The following is a 13247-nucleotide window of genomic DNA, read 5'->3' on the forward strand; positions in this document are numbered from 1 at the left end:
GGGGTGATAAGAATACGTACATTACTGGGCTGCCATGAAGACCTAACGATAGTACTAGCAGTGTTCTGATTTGTAGTACTTGCCAATTTCCATGGTGTAAATAACCCCTGGTAGCTCAGGCAGTAAAGAATCCACCTGCAGTGCAGGAGACCTGGGTCCAGAAGATCCCCTGTAAAAGGAAATGGCAACCCACTCCAGTATTCTTACTTGGGAAATCCCATGGACAGAGGAACGTGATGGGCTACAGTCTGTGGGGTCTCAAGAGTCAAACACAACTTAGCAACTAAACTAAATCAAATACTCCCATCTTGGCCTATTTCAAAAGATTAATATATCAAGCAGCTCACAAAATTTTGGAAAACTTAATAACTGACTTCCATGAGCTGTTTGGAGCTCACCGCACTCCTGGCTGTAGTGCCCCTGAGGTGCCCAGCACAAGACATGGCGGCGAATAAGCACTCCGTGCACGAGAGCTGCCATGGCCATTTTGTGTCTGGCCTTTGCCCCAGCCTACGTCTCCTCCCGGTCCTCTAGAGACCGAGTCAGACTTTTCTCATATCTTGAGTGACATCCGTCACTACTTACCAACAAAGCTTTGGGTAAATTACTGTGTGCGTGTGTGCTCAGCCACTCAGTCATGTCCGACTCTTTGCAAACCCAAGGACTGTAGTCCGCCAGGCCCCTCTCGCCTCTCCAGGCTAGAATCCTGGAGTGGGTTGCCATGCCCTCCTCCAGAGGATCTTCCCAACCCAGGAGTCAAACCCTCATCTGTGTCTCCTGCACTGCAGGAGGATTCTTTAACTCTGAGCCATCGGGAAGCCAGAATAAATGACTAACTCCTCCCCCGACCCCCATTCCCAGTTTCTTTATCTCCAAAGTGAGGGGTGGGAGAGGGGAACCTGAACTTCCTGTCTTGTGGACCCTTAAAAAAATGTGCTATGAAAGTACTTCAAAAACTCGATCACGCCTGTGGGGGCACAATCAACACTACCCAGGGCACCTCCCCCTCCTGCTACACGGTTGTGCATTTGCGGGGGGAGGGATGAGAGACCACTCAGGGCAGCAGGATGGTGTTCAAAGCCCCCTCCACCTCCTGGGGCCTCTGCTCATCTCAGGGAATGGGGAGCAAGGGCGGGAGTCTGAACCGTGGCCTTTCTCCCTGACAGCTCCGGAACGACTACATGCAGCGCTATGCCAGCAAGGTCAGCGAGGGGATGGCCCTGCAGCTGGGCTGTCTGGAGCTCAGGTAGGCGGCCTCCAGGCCACTCCAGGGAGGTTGCCTGCTCCTTCCCTCCTCCACTGGGCTCTCGGCCAGCCTGGACTCTCGGCCAGCCTGGACTCTCCTCCAAGGCAGGAATGTGAGAGCCAGAAGGGGACAAGTGGTGGCTGACAGACGGTAAGGCCCCGAGGTGCTCACCGTCTGGCCCTGGGAAGAGAGGCGCCAGCCCTCTCTCTGGTCGGTGTCCCCTGTCTGCCTTTCGCTGCCACTGTTCTTGCCTCCAGGCTCTGGCTTCTTCCTTCTACCTGCCATCCAGGTGATCCAGTAAACGTTCCTTTGAATACTAGGCAAGCTTCTGGGAGATACTCGAATGCTCTGTGTTGCTCACTGCTGTATCCCCCGCTCCAATAGGTGCTAATAGATGTGTACAGAGTTAGTAAATCATCCAGCTCAGACACTCAGTCACTTCTGACTCTGTGACCCCACAGACTGTAGCCTACCAGGCTCCACTATCTGTAGGATTCTCCAGGCAAGAATACTGGAGTGCGTCGCCATTTCCTCCTCCAGGAGATCTTCCCAACGCAGGGATCGAACCTGCATCTCCTGAACTGCAGACTAATTCTTTATCACTGAGCCACCAAGGAAGTCCCCAGAGTTGTTTGCTTTCCCTCAACAGTCTTAGAAAACCTCAGAGCACGCCTGTGAAACACACCTTGATAACGGGCAGGGTGACCCTGGGCTCTTCCTACAGTGCCCACTCAGGGGTCTCTCCATCTTGAAGTCCCCCGTTCCCCAGGTCCACCCCACCTACCCCTCCCTGCGCAGATTGGCCATAAGGCCGTATGTGTCCACCACTCTGTCAGATGCCAAGTGGTCCACATGCGCTAGTCTGAAATCCGTCAAATCCTTGAGCTCTGGGTTGGTGCCACCTTCTCCTGGCACACAATGAGGGCACAGTATGAATTTGTATGACTGGGTAACCGTGAAAGATCTGAAGACCTCTTTGCTGGTGGACACGTGCTGACATTTATTTTGTAGAGTTACTTAACTGCATGCAGCATGCCAATATGGTCAGTTACCTGGAAGTACATTTGCAGCTCACCCAACCCAGGGGTGTTGCGGATGGCCACACTGCCTTGTACAGTGTGGAGTATTTGGAACATGTAGAGAAGGAGAAAAAGTGACTAAAATCATTCGAAATTCCATTAACCAGAGATAACCTCCATTAGCAGAGTAGCTCCAAGTCAGGTTTTTTCCAATGCATTTTTTTTCCTCTAAAATCGAGACCATAATTATTACTACTTATCTTGATTGACAATATGTTCAAAAATACCATTTATTAAAAATTGTTAAGGACATAGCACTACATGTTTTAAGTTTTTATGTAGATCTCTTCTATGATTTCATGCTTTAGATATTCTTCTCAGTTCCATGATTTGAGAATATTTCTCTAGCTTTTCTTCTAGTTTTAAAATAATTTCATTATTAACATTTTCCCTTTAATCTATCTAGAATAAATATTTAGAATAAAGTGTGAGATGAAGGCCTAACCATACTCTTTTCTAAACACTGTAAATTTTGTAAATTTATTGTTTATGAATCATAAGTTACTTGCCCTTCTCTGCTTATGGTATCAAAAGCATAAAACTATTCCCAGATGTGCACAAGGACACATGGGTTAAAGTAACATTGAGTTACTAATGTATGATCAGGAGCAGGACAATGTCTGCAACAGTTGAAGAAATTACTAGACACAATGATCCAAACGGGGAAGGGAAGATAAGACAAATAGTATTGGCTATTTGGTCTCCACGTAAACAATTATTATAAATAAGTAATACCCAAAAATCTCTAGGAAGACATATATTTTAAGGGAAAATCATACTTAAAGAATATGTATAAAAATTTAATAGATGTCACCCCAGGTGGTAGGATTATGGATTTGTTTTATTTTCTTCTTCTGTCTCATAAATGCTAAAGTTTTTATATGTACTATATTTTATAATTATTTGCATGCATACACATAGATTTTCAGAGGTAGCAAATGAGGGGAAAGGAAGTCACAAAGGGAACACAGAACCTAAAAGGTGGATGTCAGTGTTTCTCAGCTATAAGTCGAGTGTTGGCTGCCTTGGGTCATTTATTTTTAGAGAACACTGATAGAACCCCTGTCCTCCTCCTCTGCCCACCAACTGCATAAGCCAGAGGTGGACACCCTGGAGTACAACTGGAGTCTTGCCTAGGAAGGAAATTTGTGGGTTTTCTAAAATTCATAGTTTTCTAAATACTGAATTTTTCACCTCTCCTTCCTTTCTCCCTCCTAGTGGTTCCCACATCAAGCAGGGGAGGGTGCTTCTGGGCCAACATGTGGGTGTTGGGTGGCCCAGCTCTGATGGCTTGTGGCTTCTCTCTCTGCAGGCGGTTCTTCAAGGACATGCCCCACAATGCACTTGACAAAAAGTCCAACTTCGAGCTCCTGGAGTAAGTCCTGGGACTGGCCCCAGCCTCTCTTCCCTTCCCCTCTCCTGCTTTGCTCTTCTTGCTCACCTCCTTTACACCTCCATCCCTAGACCAGAGCCAGGCAAGACCCATCTCCCTGGTGTGCTCACCTTTCCCTGATCGGCCCGAAGTCCTGAGTTAGGGATATAGAAAGTATTAATCACTCAGTCTTGTCCAATTCTTTGCAACCCCATGGATGGTAGCCCACCAGGCTCCTCTGTCCATGGAATTCTCCAGGCAAGAATACTGGAGTGGGTTGCTGCTGCTGCTGCTAAGTCACTTCAGTCATGTCTGACTCTGTGTGACCCCATAGACGGCAGCCCACCAGGCTCCACCGTCCCTGGGATTCTCCAGGCAAGAACACTGGAGTGGGTTGCCATTTCCTTCTCCAGAGGATCTTCCTGACCCAGGGATCGAAACTGGGTCTCACGCAACACAGGCAGTTCTTTACCATTTGAGCCACCAAAGTGAACTCAAATGCTGCTTTTCCCCCTCTTACTTTCAGGAAAGAAGTGGGCCTGGACCTGTTTTTCCCAAGGCAAATGCAGGAGAACTTAAAGGTAAGGAAACCAGTGGATGAAGAGCCCAGAAAGTCTCCCTTCATGTCTCCCTTATGTCGCCCAAGGAATAGATCTGTAAGGGATGGAGCTGGGGACCTGTGGGCAAGCCAGGGTGTCTGTGCTGCCTTAGGCCATCTGGACCTGGGACTGCTCCATGCATCCCGTGGGCCCATCTGTGTCCAGGAATCAAGAAACCCTGCTCTAGTTCCACATCAAAGGCCAGTTAGCTCTATGGCCTGAGCACCGGGGGTGCTACCACCCCTGCCTGCCTCCCAGGGCCATGGTGAGCTCCCTTGAGACCACCATGGTGTAAGAGATCACCACTGCCCTCAAGGTCTACAGAGGCCTAAGGAACTGTCCTACAGCAGTGTGCAGGCCTGTGGTGAGATCCTAAGGGAAGGAATCGGGCCCCGCTCACCCCTGACCCTCTCACCCAGCCCAAGCAGTTCCGGAAGATGATCCAGCAGACATTCCAGCAGTATGCCTCGCTCCGGGAGGAGGAGTGCGTCATGAAGTTCTTCAACACCCTCGCAGGCTTCGCCAGCATTGACCAGGAGACCTACCGCTGTGAACTCATTGTAACACCGCCCTCTTTTCATTCTCTCCCTGACCCAAATCCCAAGTCTCTCCAGAGAGCAGGCCATGGGGGCAACTCAGGGTGGGGATGGGGGTTGAGACAACCCTCCAACCTACTGCCTGTAGGTTCTGTGGCACCAGGACCTCCCCCAGTATATCTGAAAATGCAACTAATGCTAAGCTACTTGCTTGCCAAAGGGAGCTGAAACCTTGGCTCCAACTCTGGGAGGAGGTGGGCAGTGCTGGCAGAGTGTTGGGAGCAGGGTGATCTGTATGGTGGGAGATTAGGATAGAAGGAGCTGGAGGGTCCAGGAGACATGGCTTGTGTCTAGCTAGTGAATTGTTTTCAAGCCTCTGAAATATGGGCAGACAGAACAGAGGCAACAACCTGTCTCTCCTTTGATTCCAGCAAGGATGGAACATTACTGTGGACCTGGTCATTGGCCCTAAAGGCATCCGCCAGCTGACAAGCCAAGATGCAAAGGTAGAGAGAGATGGGGTGGGGAGGGGGGCAGGCCCCACCCAGCTCCAGGCAGAGCGCTCTTTCCCTTTTGGCTGCCTCCCATCCTGGCCTGTCCCATCGGTTCTTCCACTCCACTGCTGAGAGCAGAGAGGCTCTTGGTATCAGCAGCTGTGAGGAGGCTATTTGGGATAATGGGATGGGGAGCGTGGGCCATTACATCCCTGGGACTGTCCCTGGCACAGAGCGGGTGGGGACAGGTGTGGTTAAGGTGGGGGAGGGGAAGAGGGAAGGATACTACTGTTGCTCTTCTGGCAATAGTAGTTGCTCTTTCAATGGCATATGGGGCTATCACGTCCCTGGGAGTCAGAAGAACCAGGTTCAGCCCTGGCCCTACCACCAGCTTGGCATATGACCGTGGGCAAACCTTGACTCTTTCCAGGTTCATTTTTTCTTCTGCAAGGGGCTTGGGCTAGGTGATCCTTCTAACCTGAATGGTCTTTGATTCCCTCTTCATCCCCGCCGAGAGACTCCAATGCCTGGTTCTTCCTCGCTCCCTACCCCCACCCCATACTGATCAATCCTCGTGGCCCGATCCCAGGAATGGCATGGTCTGAAGGAACCCCTCCTTTCCCACAGCCCACCTGCCTGGCTGAGTTCAAGCAGATCAAGTCCATCAGGTGCCTCCCTCTGGAGGAGGGCCAGGCAGTACTGCAGCTGGGCATCGAAGGCGCTCCCCAGGTGAGCATTTCTGAGAACACTGGGCATGCCTGCTCAGGCCAGCCTGGCCAGGGCTTCCCTGGCTGCTGAGATCTTGTTAAGTAAAGGGCACCTAGTTCTTAGACCAGGTAGCAGGATGATGTCAAACTAAGGAAAAGTATATCAGGAAGCAAAACTGTTGTTAAAAATGTCAAGAAAGAAGTTGTAGGAAGTTTGGGGGAGGGCAGGAGTAAAGTGACCAGAAATCAAGGTACAGATCAGAGGTCTAACTGTGAACAGGAAACAGTGACTCAGAGCCAAGACCTTGGGGACCCATGGCTTTTTGTAGGTGGGAGAACGAGAGAGACCTCAGACCACAAACAGATTGTATGCCCGTCCTTTCATCCACGTGTCCTCTGCCCCACTCCCTCCCTCTTCCCTTTTCTCCCTTTCTGCTCAAGCATACAAGGCATGTGCTGTGTGCTCAGTGCCTAGAAAAAGGAATTCCCTTCCTGGAGTGTAAGGTGGTCAGTTGGGCGCGGTGACGAGAGCGCCCCCTGGTGGCAATGGGGAATACAAGCCCAGCCCCAGAAGAGGAGCTGGTGGAGTCCAGGCAGGCCATGGTTAGAAGTCCTGCAGTCCCGTGGGGGTGACTCTAGCCAAGGCTCTGGGGTCTCATCCTTGGCTGGTCTCTTCCCTGCAGTCCTTGTCCATCAAAACCTCCTCTCTGGCAGAGGCCGAGAACATGGCTGACCTCGTAGATGGTTACTGCAGGCTGCAAGGGGAACACAAGGGCTCTCTCATCATTCGAACCAAAAAAGGTGTGTTTCCACTTGAAGGTAACCTGGCCCAACAGGCAGTGGGTGGCATACCCGAGCCAAACCTCTGGGAAGGAGCAGGAAAAGCTAAACCATTGACGGATGTGTGAATGAAGAGCATTTCGAAGTGTGGGGAGGGGCTCCCCCAGCCCTTCTGGACACTCCCTGTAATCCCATCCCAGATGCCTGGCTACAGCCCTGGCCCCGCTGACCAAGGGTGGCATGGGGTGCTGGGGGCAACTTCTGATGGAGAGATGTTTGTCACCCCGGGAAGATCAAAGCTGTTGCCAGAACATTGCTGGTCCGTCCTGTTTGGGGATGGAATCAGAAAGCAAGAGTCAGGCTGGGATGTGTGGCAGTGGCAGAGGAAGTCTGAGAGTCGCTTCTTAGTGCTAAAGGGTTCCAGTTCAGGGCAACAGCCTATCCAGCTTCCACTCCGACTCTCAGGAGCCGTGGAGTGGTGGGAGGGGTCTCCTTTGTGTCGGCTGGTAGAAGCAATGAGGTCCATCATCCATCTGGGACCCTGTGTCCCTGGTTCCAGCTCCCCTTCTTCCTCTCCTCTCCCCAGATGGTGAGAAGCGGAACAGCCTGCCCCAGATCCCCATGCTGTGAGTACAACCAGCCGCGAGGGAGAACCGGCCCCGTCCTCAGCCCATGTCCTTACGAAGGCAGACCGAACAGGGAGGGGGCCTCCCCTGCCACGTTTTCCAGTTTCTGGCCCCCAGGAGAAAATGCTGGAATTCCAGCATTTCACAAGTGGTTATTTTTCACCAGTAAATTTCTCCCAGTAAATTCATGCAGGGTTATTCCTATGTCCTAAAGCCACCTGGCACCATCTTGGGCGGGGGAGGGCGGAAGCGGGGGTGATTGCTGCTGTCCCCTCAGGTGGCGTTAGTGGTAAAGCACCTGCCTGCCAGTGTAAGAGACATGGGTTCAGTCCCTGGGTTGGGAAGTTCTCCTGAAGAAGGGCATGGCAACCCACTCCAGTACTCTTGCCTGGGGAGTCCCACGGACAGAGGAGCCTGGCCGGCTACAGTCCATAGGATCGCAGAGTTGGACACGACTGAAACGACTTAGCAAGAAAACCTCCCTCCTGTCTCCTGGTGGCCTGGGCCATGCTCCCAGCTTAGTGCCATCAGAACACGCTGCTTCTCCAGGCAGGGTGGGAGGAAGAGAGGGGGAATGAGGCTGCCCTGGGTGGGCACTGCCAGGCTCTGAGCTCACTTGGCTCCTGCCCTGTCCTCTCCTCCCGTAGAAACCTGGAGGCTCGGCGGCCCCACCTCTCAGAAAGCTGCAGCATAGGTAAGCCTGCCCACCTGCTGTCCTCTGCCTGCGCCCAGAACCTCCCTTCTGCCTGCTCTTGTGGCATCCTGAAGGATTCCCTCAAAGTTACAGAAAAATGAACTTTTCCTATGACTGCTCAATGACAGCTAAAAATATAATAGCTAATATGTATTGGGCGGGGCTTCCCTTGTGCCTCAATGGTAAAGAACTGACCTGCCAATGCAAGAGACATAGGTTAGATCCCTGGGTCAGGAAGATTGCTGGAGAAGGAAATTGCAATCCACTCCAATATTCTTGTCTGGAGAATCCCAGGCAAGGCTACAGTCCATGGGGTTGAAAAGAGCTGGACACGACTTAGCAACTGAACATGAGCACAAACATGTTAGACAGCTAGTATGAGGCACCATGTTTGTCTTGGTCAGCTCAGGCTTCATAAAAAAGCCACAGACTGGGGAGCTTAAACAACAGACACTGATTTCTGACAGCTCTGGAGGTGGAAGTCCAAGTCCAGGTGCCAGAGTGGTGGGGTCCTGGTGAGGTCTTTCTTCGTGGCTTGCAGACAGCCGCCTTCTCTGTGTCCTCGTGTGGTGCACAGATGGAGAGCTCTAGTCTCTCTTCCTCTTCTTCTAAAGACACTCATCCCACCATGGGGGCCCCACCCTCAGGACTTCATCTAACCCTAATCACCTCCCAAAGACCCCTTCAAACACCACCACTCCTGGGGTCAGGGTTTCAACATATGCATTTGAAAGGACACAAGCATTCAGTTCATGACAGTGTTAAATACATAATCGGTATTGTTTTCTTTAATATTTACATTCCCCAGAAATAGTCATTTCACACAAAGGGAAGCAGATTAAAGGAGATGAACCAACTTGCCCTAAATAGACAGGCAGCAGCAAGGAGGGATTCAGGCCGAGGACCCTGGGCCCTGTGATGTCAGCTTAGTTCCATTGACCTGTGGCAGGCGGGGCAGGAAGGGGGCTCATACCTGGTTCCTGGTGATGTCCCCCTCAAGGCATCTTGCCCATGTGGCGTCCTCCTGTCATTTCAGAATCAGACATCTATGCTGAGATCCCTGACGAGACCCTACGAAGACCAGGAGGTAGACCCCTGACCACCCCCCAACCCATGTCAACCACCGCCAGGGCCGTGGGATGTGACATCTGGGGACACATATGACATCACAGGGGGACTTTCTTTCTTTCCTGTGTCGTCTTCCATGTGTGTCTCAGCCAGGGACACAACTGAGTGAGGCACCTGTGATTTGAAAGCAGAGATCACTGTTTTTATCCCATCACCGTTGACCCTTGGTGTGTCTGTGGTGGAGGAGTGTGCCAAGAGCATGGACATGGGACTCAGCTTTCCCAAGTCTGAGACAATGGAACCTTCTAGACCCCCTTTCCCAGCCTAGCCCCTGGTTCCTGGCTGAGGCGTTGGTGGGGGAGGTCTGGTCACACCTGGGCAAGAGGGGTCGGAGCCTGGTGTTAGAGCCTCTGGATACTCAGAATCCCGGGAATATGGGCATTCAGAATCCCCAGGGACGTCGATTCTTGGATTCCCAGGGGGTGCCAACCAGTTTCTGTGCCCCAGGACTGTCTGTTTTATCACCTGTGCAGGCCCACAGTATGGCATCACCCGGGAAGATGTGGTCCTGAATCGTATTCTCGGTGAAGGCTTTTTTGGGGAGGTCTATGAAGGTGTCTACACGAATCACGTGAGTTTGTGATATGCAAGTTCTGTTCTTCTGTAGAAAGAGAAAGGAGCTCAAATACTCTAGTGTTGGGGGAGGGGGTGTGCTGTGGTGTGTGGAAATTCACACATTTGGCCTTTGCAGTGTTTATGAAATACGCAGAGAGTGATGAAAACAAGAGTCATTTCCCAGTAAGGCTGTAATTGCAGGGATCGGAAGAGAGGCAACATCTATGGGGCATGGGATGGGGCCCAGCGGTGGGGACTGACTCTTATGGGAGAACATGAAGGGGGAAGCTCCATGTGACGCACTTGTGAGAAAGGGAAGGTGGACTCCAAGGTCGCTGATGGGGCTGGACAAGTTTGCCTTTGTGTTTGTGCTTCAACCAGGCCTGGGGGAAAAGCAAAATTGTAAAAACCAACAATAAAGAGAAAAAGGCCTGGACGCCATATCTGACAATGGCCTTGCATGTGACCTGCACACACTCGCTAACTTTGGGCAGGTTGCGTGGACCCCCAGCCTCTGTGTCCTCACCTGGACAGCCAGGGGCTCAAGAGATCTGATCTTCAACGTTCCTCCAGTCCAAATGTACCCTGATCAGGAGGAAGTGGGTGTGGAAGAGAGGAGGGGAAGAGATAGGAAGTGCAGGCTTTGCAGAGACCCAGATGTCACCTATCTACTGGGGACGCCGGTGAGGGGAGCTCTGGACAGAACTGAGGGTCCCTGGACACACTCTTATTGCAGAAAGGGGAGATGATCAACGTGGCTGTGAAGACCTGCAAGAAAGACTGCACTCTAGATAACAAGGAGAAGTTCATGAGTGAGGCAGGTAGGTGTCCCTGGGGAGACACCAGCACAGGGGCTGGAAAAAAGCCTGGAGACTATGCAGACCGGGAAGCGGGAAGGGGTTGAAGCATCTGCGGTGGAGGTCAGGGAGGCAGTGGACAGAGCTGATATCCACAGGGGGAACAGGCTGCACCCCTGGCTCTGGGTCCAGACAGCAGACCTTGATTGTTGCTTTGGACCTTTGAGGCGCTGGAGCACCTATCCCTAACCCCTAGTTCCTAGTCCCTAGCACCTAAACCAAACCCCTCACCCTAACCCTAACACCTAACTGCTAACCCTAACACCTAACCATAACTCTAACAGCTAACCCTACCCTAACCCTAAACCTAAACACTAGCCCAAACCCTAACCCTAATCCCTAACCATAACCCTAAACGCTAACCCTAACCCCTAAACCCTAACCCCAACCCCAACCCTAAACCTAACTCCTAACCCCGAACCCTAATACCTCACCCCAACCCTAATCCCTAACCCCTAAACCCTAACCCTAACTCCTAATCCCTAGCTCCTAACACTAATCCCTAACCCTAACACCTAACCACTAACCATAACACCTAATCCCTAACCCCACCCTAACCCTAAACCTAACCCCTAACCCTAACCCTCTCACCCCCACTTGCAGTGATCATGAGGAACCTGGACCACCCACACATTGTGAAGCTGATCGCCATCATCGAAGAGGAGCCCACCTGGATCGTCATGGAACTGTACCCCTACGGGGAGGTGAGCTGGAGCCAAGGAGGACCCCTGTGATGACAGCTGGGCTGCAGTGGAGCAACACCTAGAGAGGGGGTGGCCAGGGAGCATGCATCTGGAGCCAGCGGCCCTTAACTCCCGGCAAGGCTGTTTGGAGAGGAAGTTGCCAGATTCTTCTGCCAGCCTGGGTGTCCCCTACCCCATCGCCCAGCTCCACACCCAGGTCAGGCAGAGTCCTCAGGGCATCTTCCCTTTCCTGCAGCTGGGCCACTACCTGGAGCGAAACAAGAACAGCCTGAAGGTGCTCACTCTTGTCCTGTACTCGCTGCAGATCTGCAAGGCCATGGCCTACCTGGAGAGCATCAACTGTGTCCACAGGTGGGGCTGGGGAGGGGCCTGGAGAAGGTGGGGTCAGGCACAGACCAGGGTTGAAGGCCTGGCTTTGGTCCCACATAGGACAGCTTGAGCACCTTCTTGGGACCCATGTCCCCCTCTAAAAGTACAACAGCCAGAGGTCCCTCCCAGGATTGCTAGGAAGAGGAAATCTGAAATCAGGGGTGTCTGCCTGTAACTCAGTAGCCCACATCCCTGTGGGTGCAGGAAATCACTTCCCTGCTTGCTGCTCACTTATTCTCTGGCATTTCCATTTGGTGGCACTCAGCCTAGCAGGAGAAGGCAATGGCACCCCACTCCAGTACTCTTGCCTGGAAAATCCCATGGACGGAGGAGCCTGGTAGGCTGCAGTCCATGGGGTCTCGAAGAGTCAGACACGACTGAGCGACTTCACTTTCACTTTTCATTTTCATGCATTAGAGAAGGAAATGGCAACCCACTCCAGTGTTCTTGCCTGGAGGATCCCAGGGACGGTGGAGCCTGATGGGCTGCCATCTATGGGGTCGCACAGAGTTGGACACGACTGAAGCAACTTAGCAGCAGCAGCAGCAGCCTAACAGGAGAGACTGGGTTCTGGCAGCACTAGGACAATCCTGGGGTCCCGGGCCTTCCAGCCCAAGTGAGTGGCACTGCCCTGGTCTCTGACACCTCCAAGCTGCCAAGTCCAGTCCTCTGTGTGACTGTGGCACTGGTCCCTTCTCTACCTGGCTTTGTCCCCTTCCCTGAAGGGAGGTCTCCATCATGGGGGATACGATCCTCTGGAGGAGACAGAGTTCAGTTCAGTTGCTCAGTTGTGTCGAATTCTTTGCAACCCCATGGACTGCCCCACACCAGGCTTCCCTGTCCATCACCATCTCCTGGAGCTTGCTCAAATTCATGTCCATCAAGTCAGTGATGCCATCCAACCATCTCATCCTCTGCCATCCTCTTCTCCTGCTTTCCATCCTTCCCAGCGTCAGGGCCTTTGCCACTGAGTCAGTTCTTCACATCAAGTGGCCAAAGTATCAGAGTTTCATTTTCAGCATCAATCCTTCCAATTAATGTTCAGGACTGAATTCCTTGACTGATTTGATCTCCTTGCAGTCCAAGGGACTCTCAAGAGTCTTCTCCAACACCACAGTTCAAAAGCATCAATTCTTCAGCACTCAACTCTCTTTATGGTCCAACTCTCACACTCATACATGACTACTGGAAAAACATAGCTTTGACTAGACAGACCTTTGTTGGCAAAGTAATGTCTCTGCGTTTTAATATTCTGTCTAGGTTGGTCATAGCTTTTCTTCCAAGGAGCAAGCATCTTTTAATTTCATGGCTGCAGTCACCACCTGCAGTGATTTTGTAGCCCAAAAAAACAAAGTCTGTCACTGTTTCCATTGTTTCCCCATCTATTTCCCATGAAGTAATGGGACCAGATGCCACGATCTTCATTTTTTGAATGTTCAGTTTTAAGCCACCTCTTTCACTCTTCTCTTTCACTTTCATCAAGGGGCTCTTTAGTTCCTCT

At 51.8% G+C, this 13247-nt stretch overlaps 1 protein-coding gene across 5 annotated transcripts in view; it reads left to right on the forward strand.

Moving 5' to 3' along the window:
- The window catches only part of LOC120866066 (protein-tyrosine kinase 2-beta), a 138333-nt gene that overhangs the window by 103326 nt on the left and 21760 nt on the right, over positions 1 to 13247 (forward strand). For all 5 annotated transcript variants that reach the window (XM_040243526.1, XM_040243544.1, XM_040243553.1 and 2 more), the window contains exons 5-18: positions 1167 to 1246; positions 3638 to 3700; positions 4224 to 4278; positions 4716 to 4856; positions 5264 to 5338; positions 5954 to 6055; positions 6717 to 6834; positions 7400 to 7439; positions 8087 to 8133; positions 9170 to 9220; positions 9735 to 9832; positions 10553 to 10637; positions 11277 to 11377; positions 11613 to 11728. In XM_040243526.1, coding sequence (XP_040099460.1) covers positions 1167 to 1246; positions 3638 to 3700; positions 4224 to 4278; positions 4716 to 4856; positions 5264 to 5338; positions 5954 to 6055; positions 6717 to 6834; positions 7400 to 7439; positions 8087 to 8133; positions 9170 to 9220; positions 9735 to 9832; positions 10553 to 10637; positions 11277 to 11377; positions 11613 to 11728 — 1172 coding nt within the window. The remainder of the gene's footprint in view (positions 1 to 1166; positions 1247 to 3637; positions 3701 to 4223; positions 4279 to 4715; positions 4857 to 5263; positions 5339 to 5953; positions 6056 to 6716; positions 6835 to 7399; positions 7440 to 8086; positions 8134 to 9169; positions 9221 to 9734; positions 9833 to 10552; positions 10638 to 11276; positions 11378 to 11612; positions 11729 to 13247) is intronic.

The sequence above is a fragment of the Oryx dammah genome, unplaced genomic scaffold (genome assembly GCF_014754425.2).
Source record: "Oryx dammah isolate SB20612 unplaced genomic scaffold, SCBI_Odam_1.1 HiC_scaffold_1, whole genome shotgun sequence".
Taxonomy (NCBI): Eukaryota; Metazoa; Chordata; class Mammalia; order Artiodactyla; family Bovidae; genus Oryx; species Oryx dammah.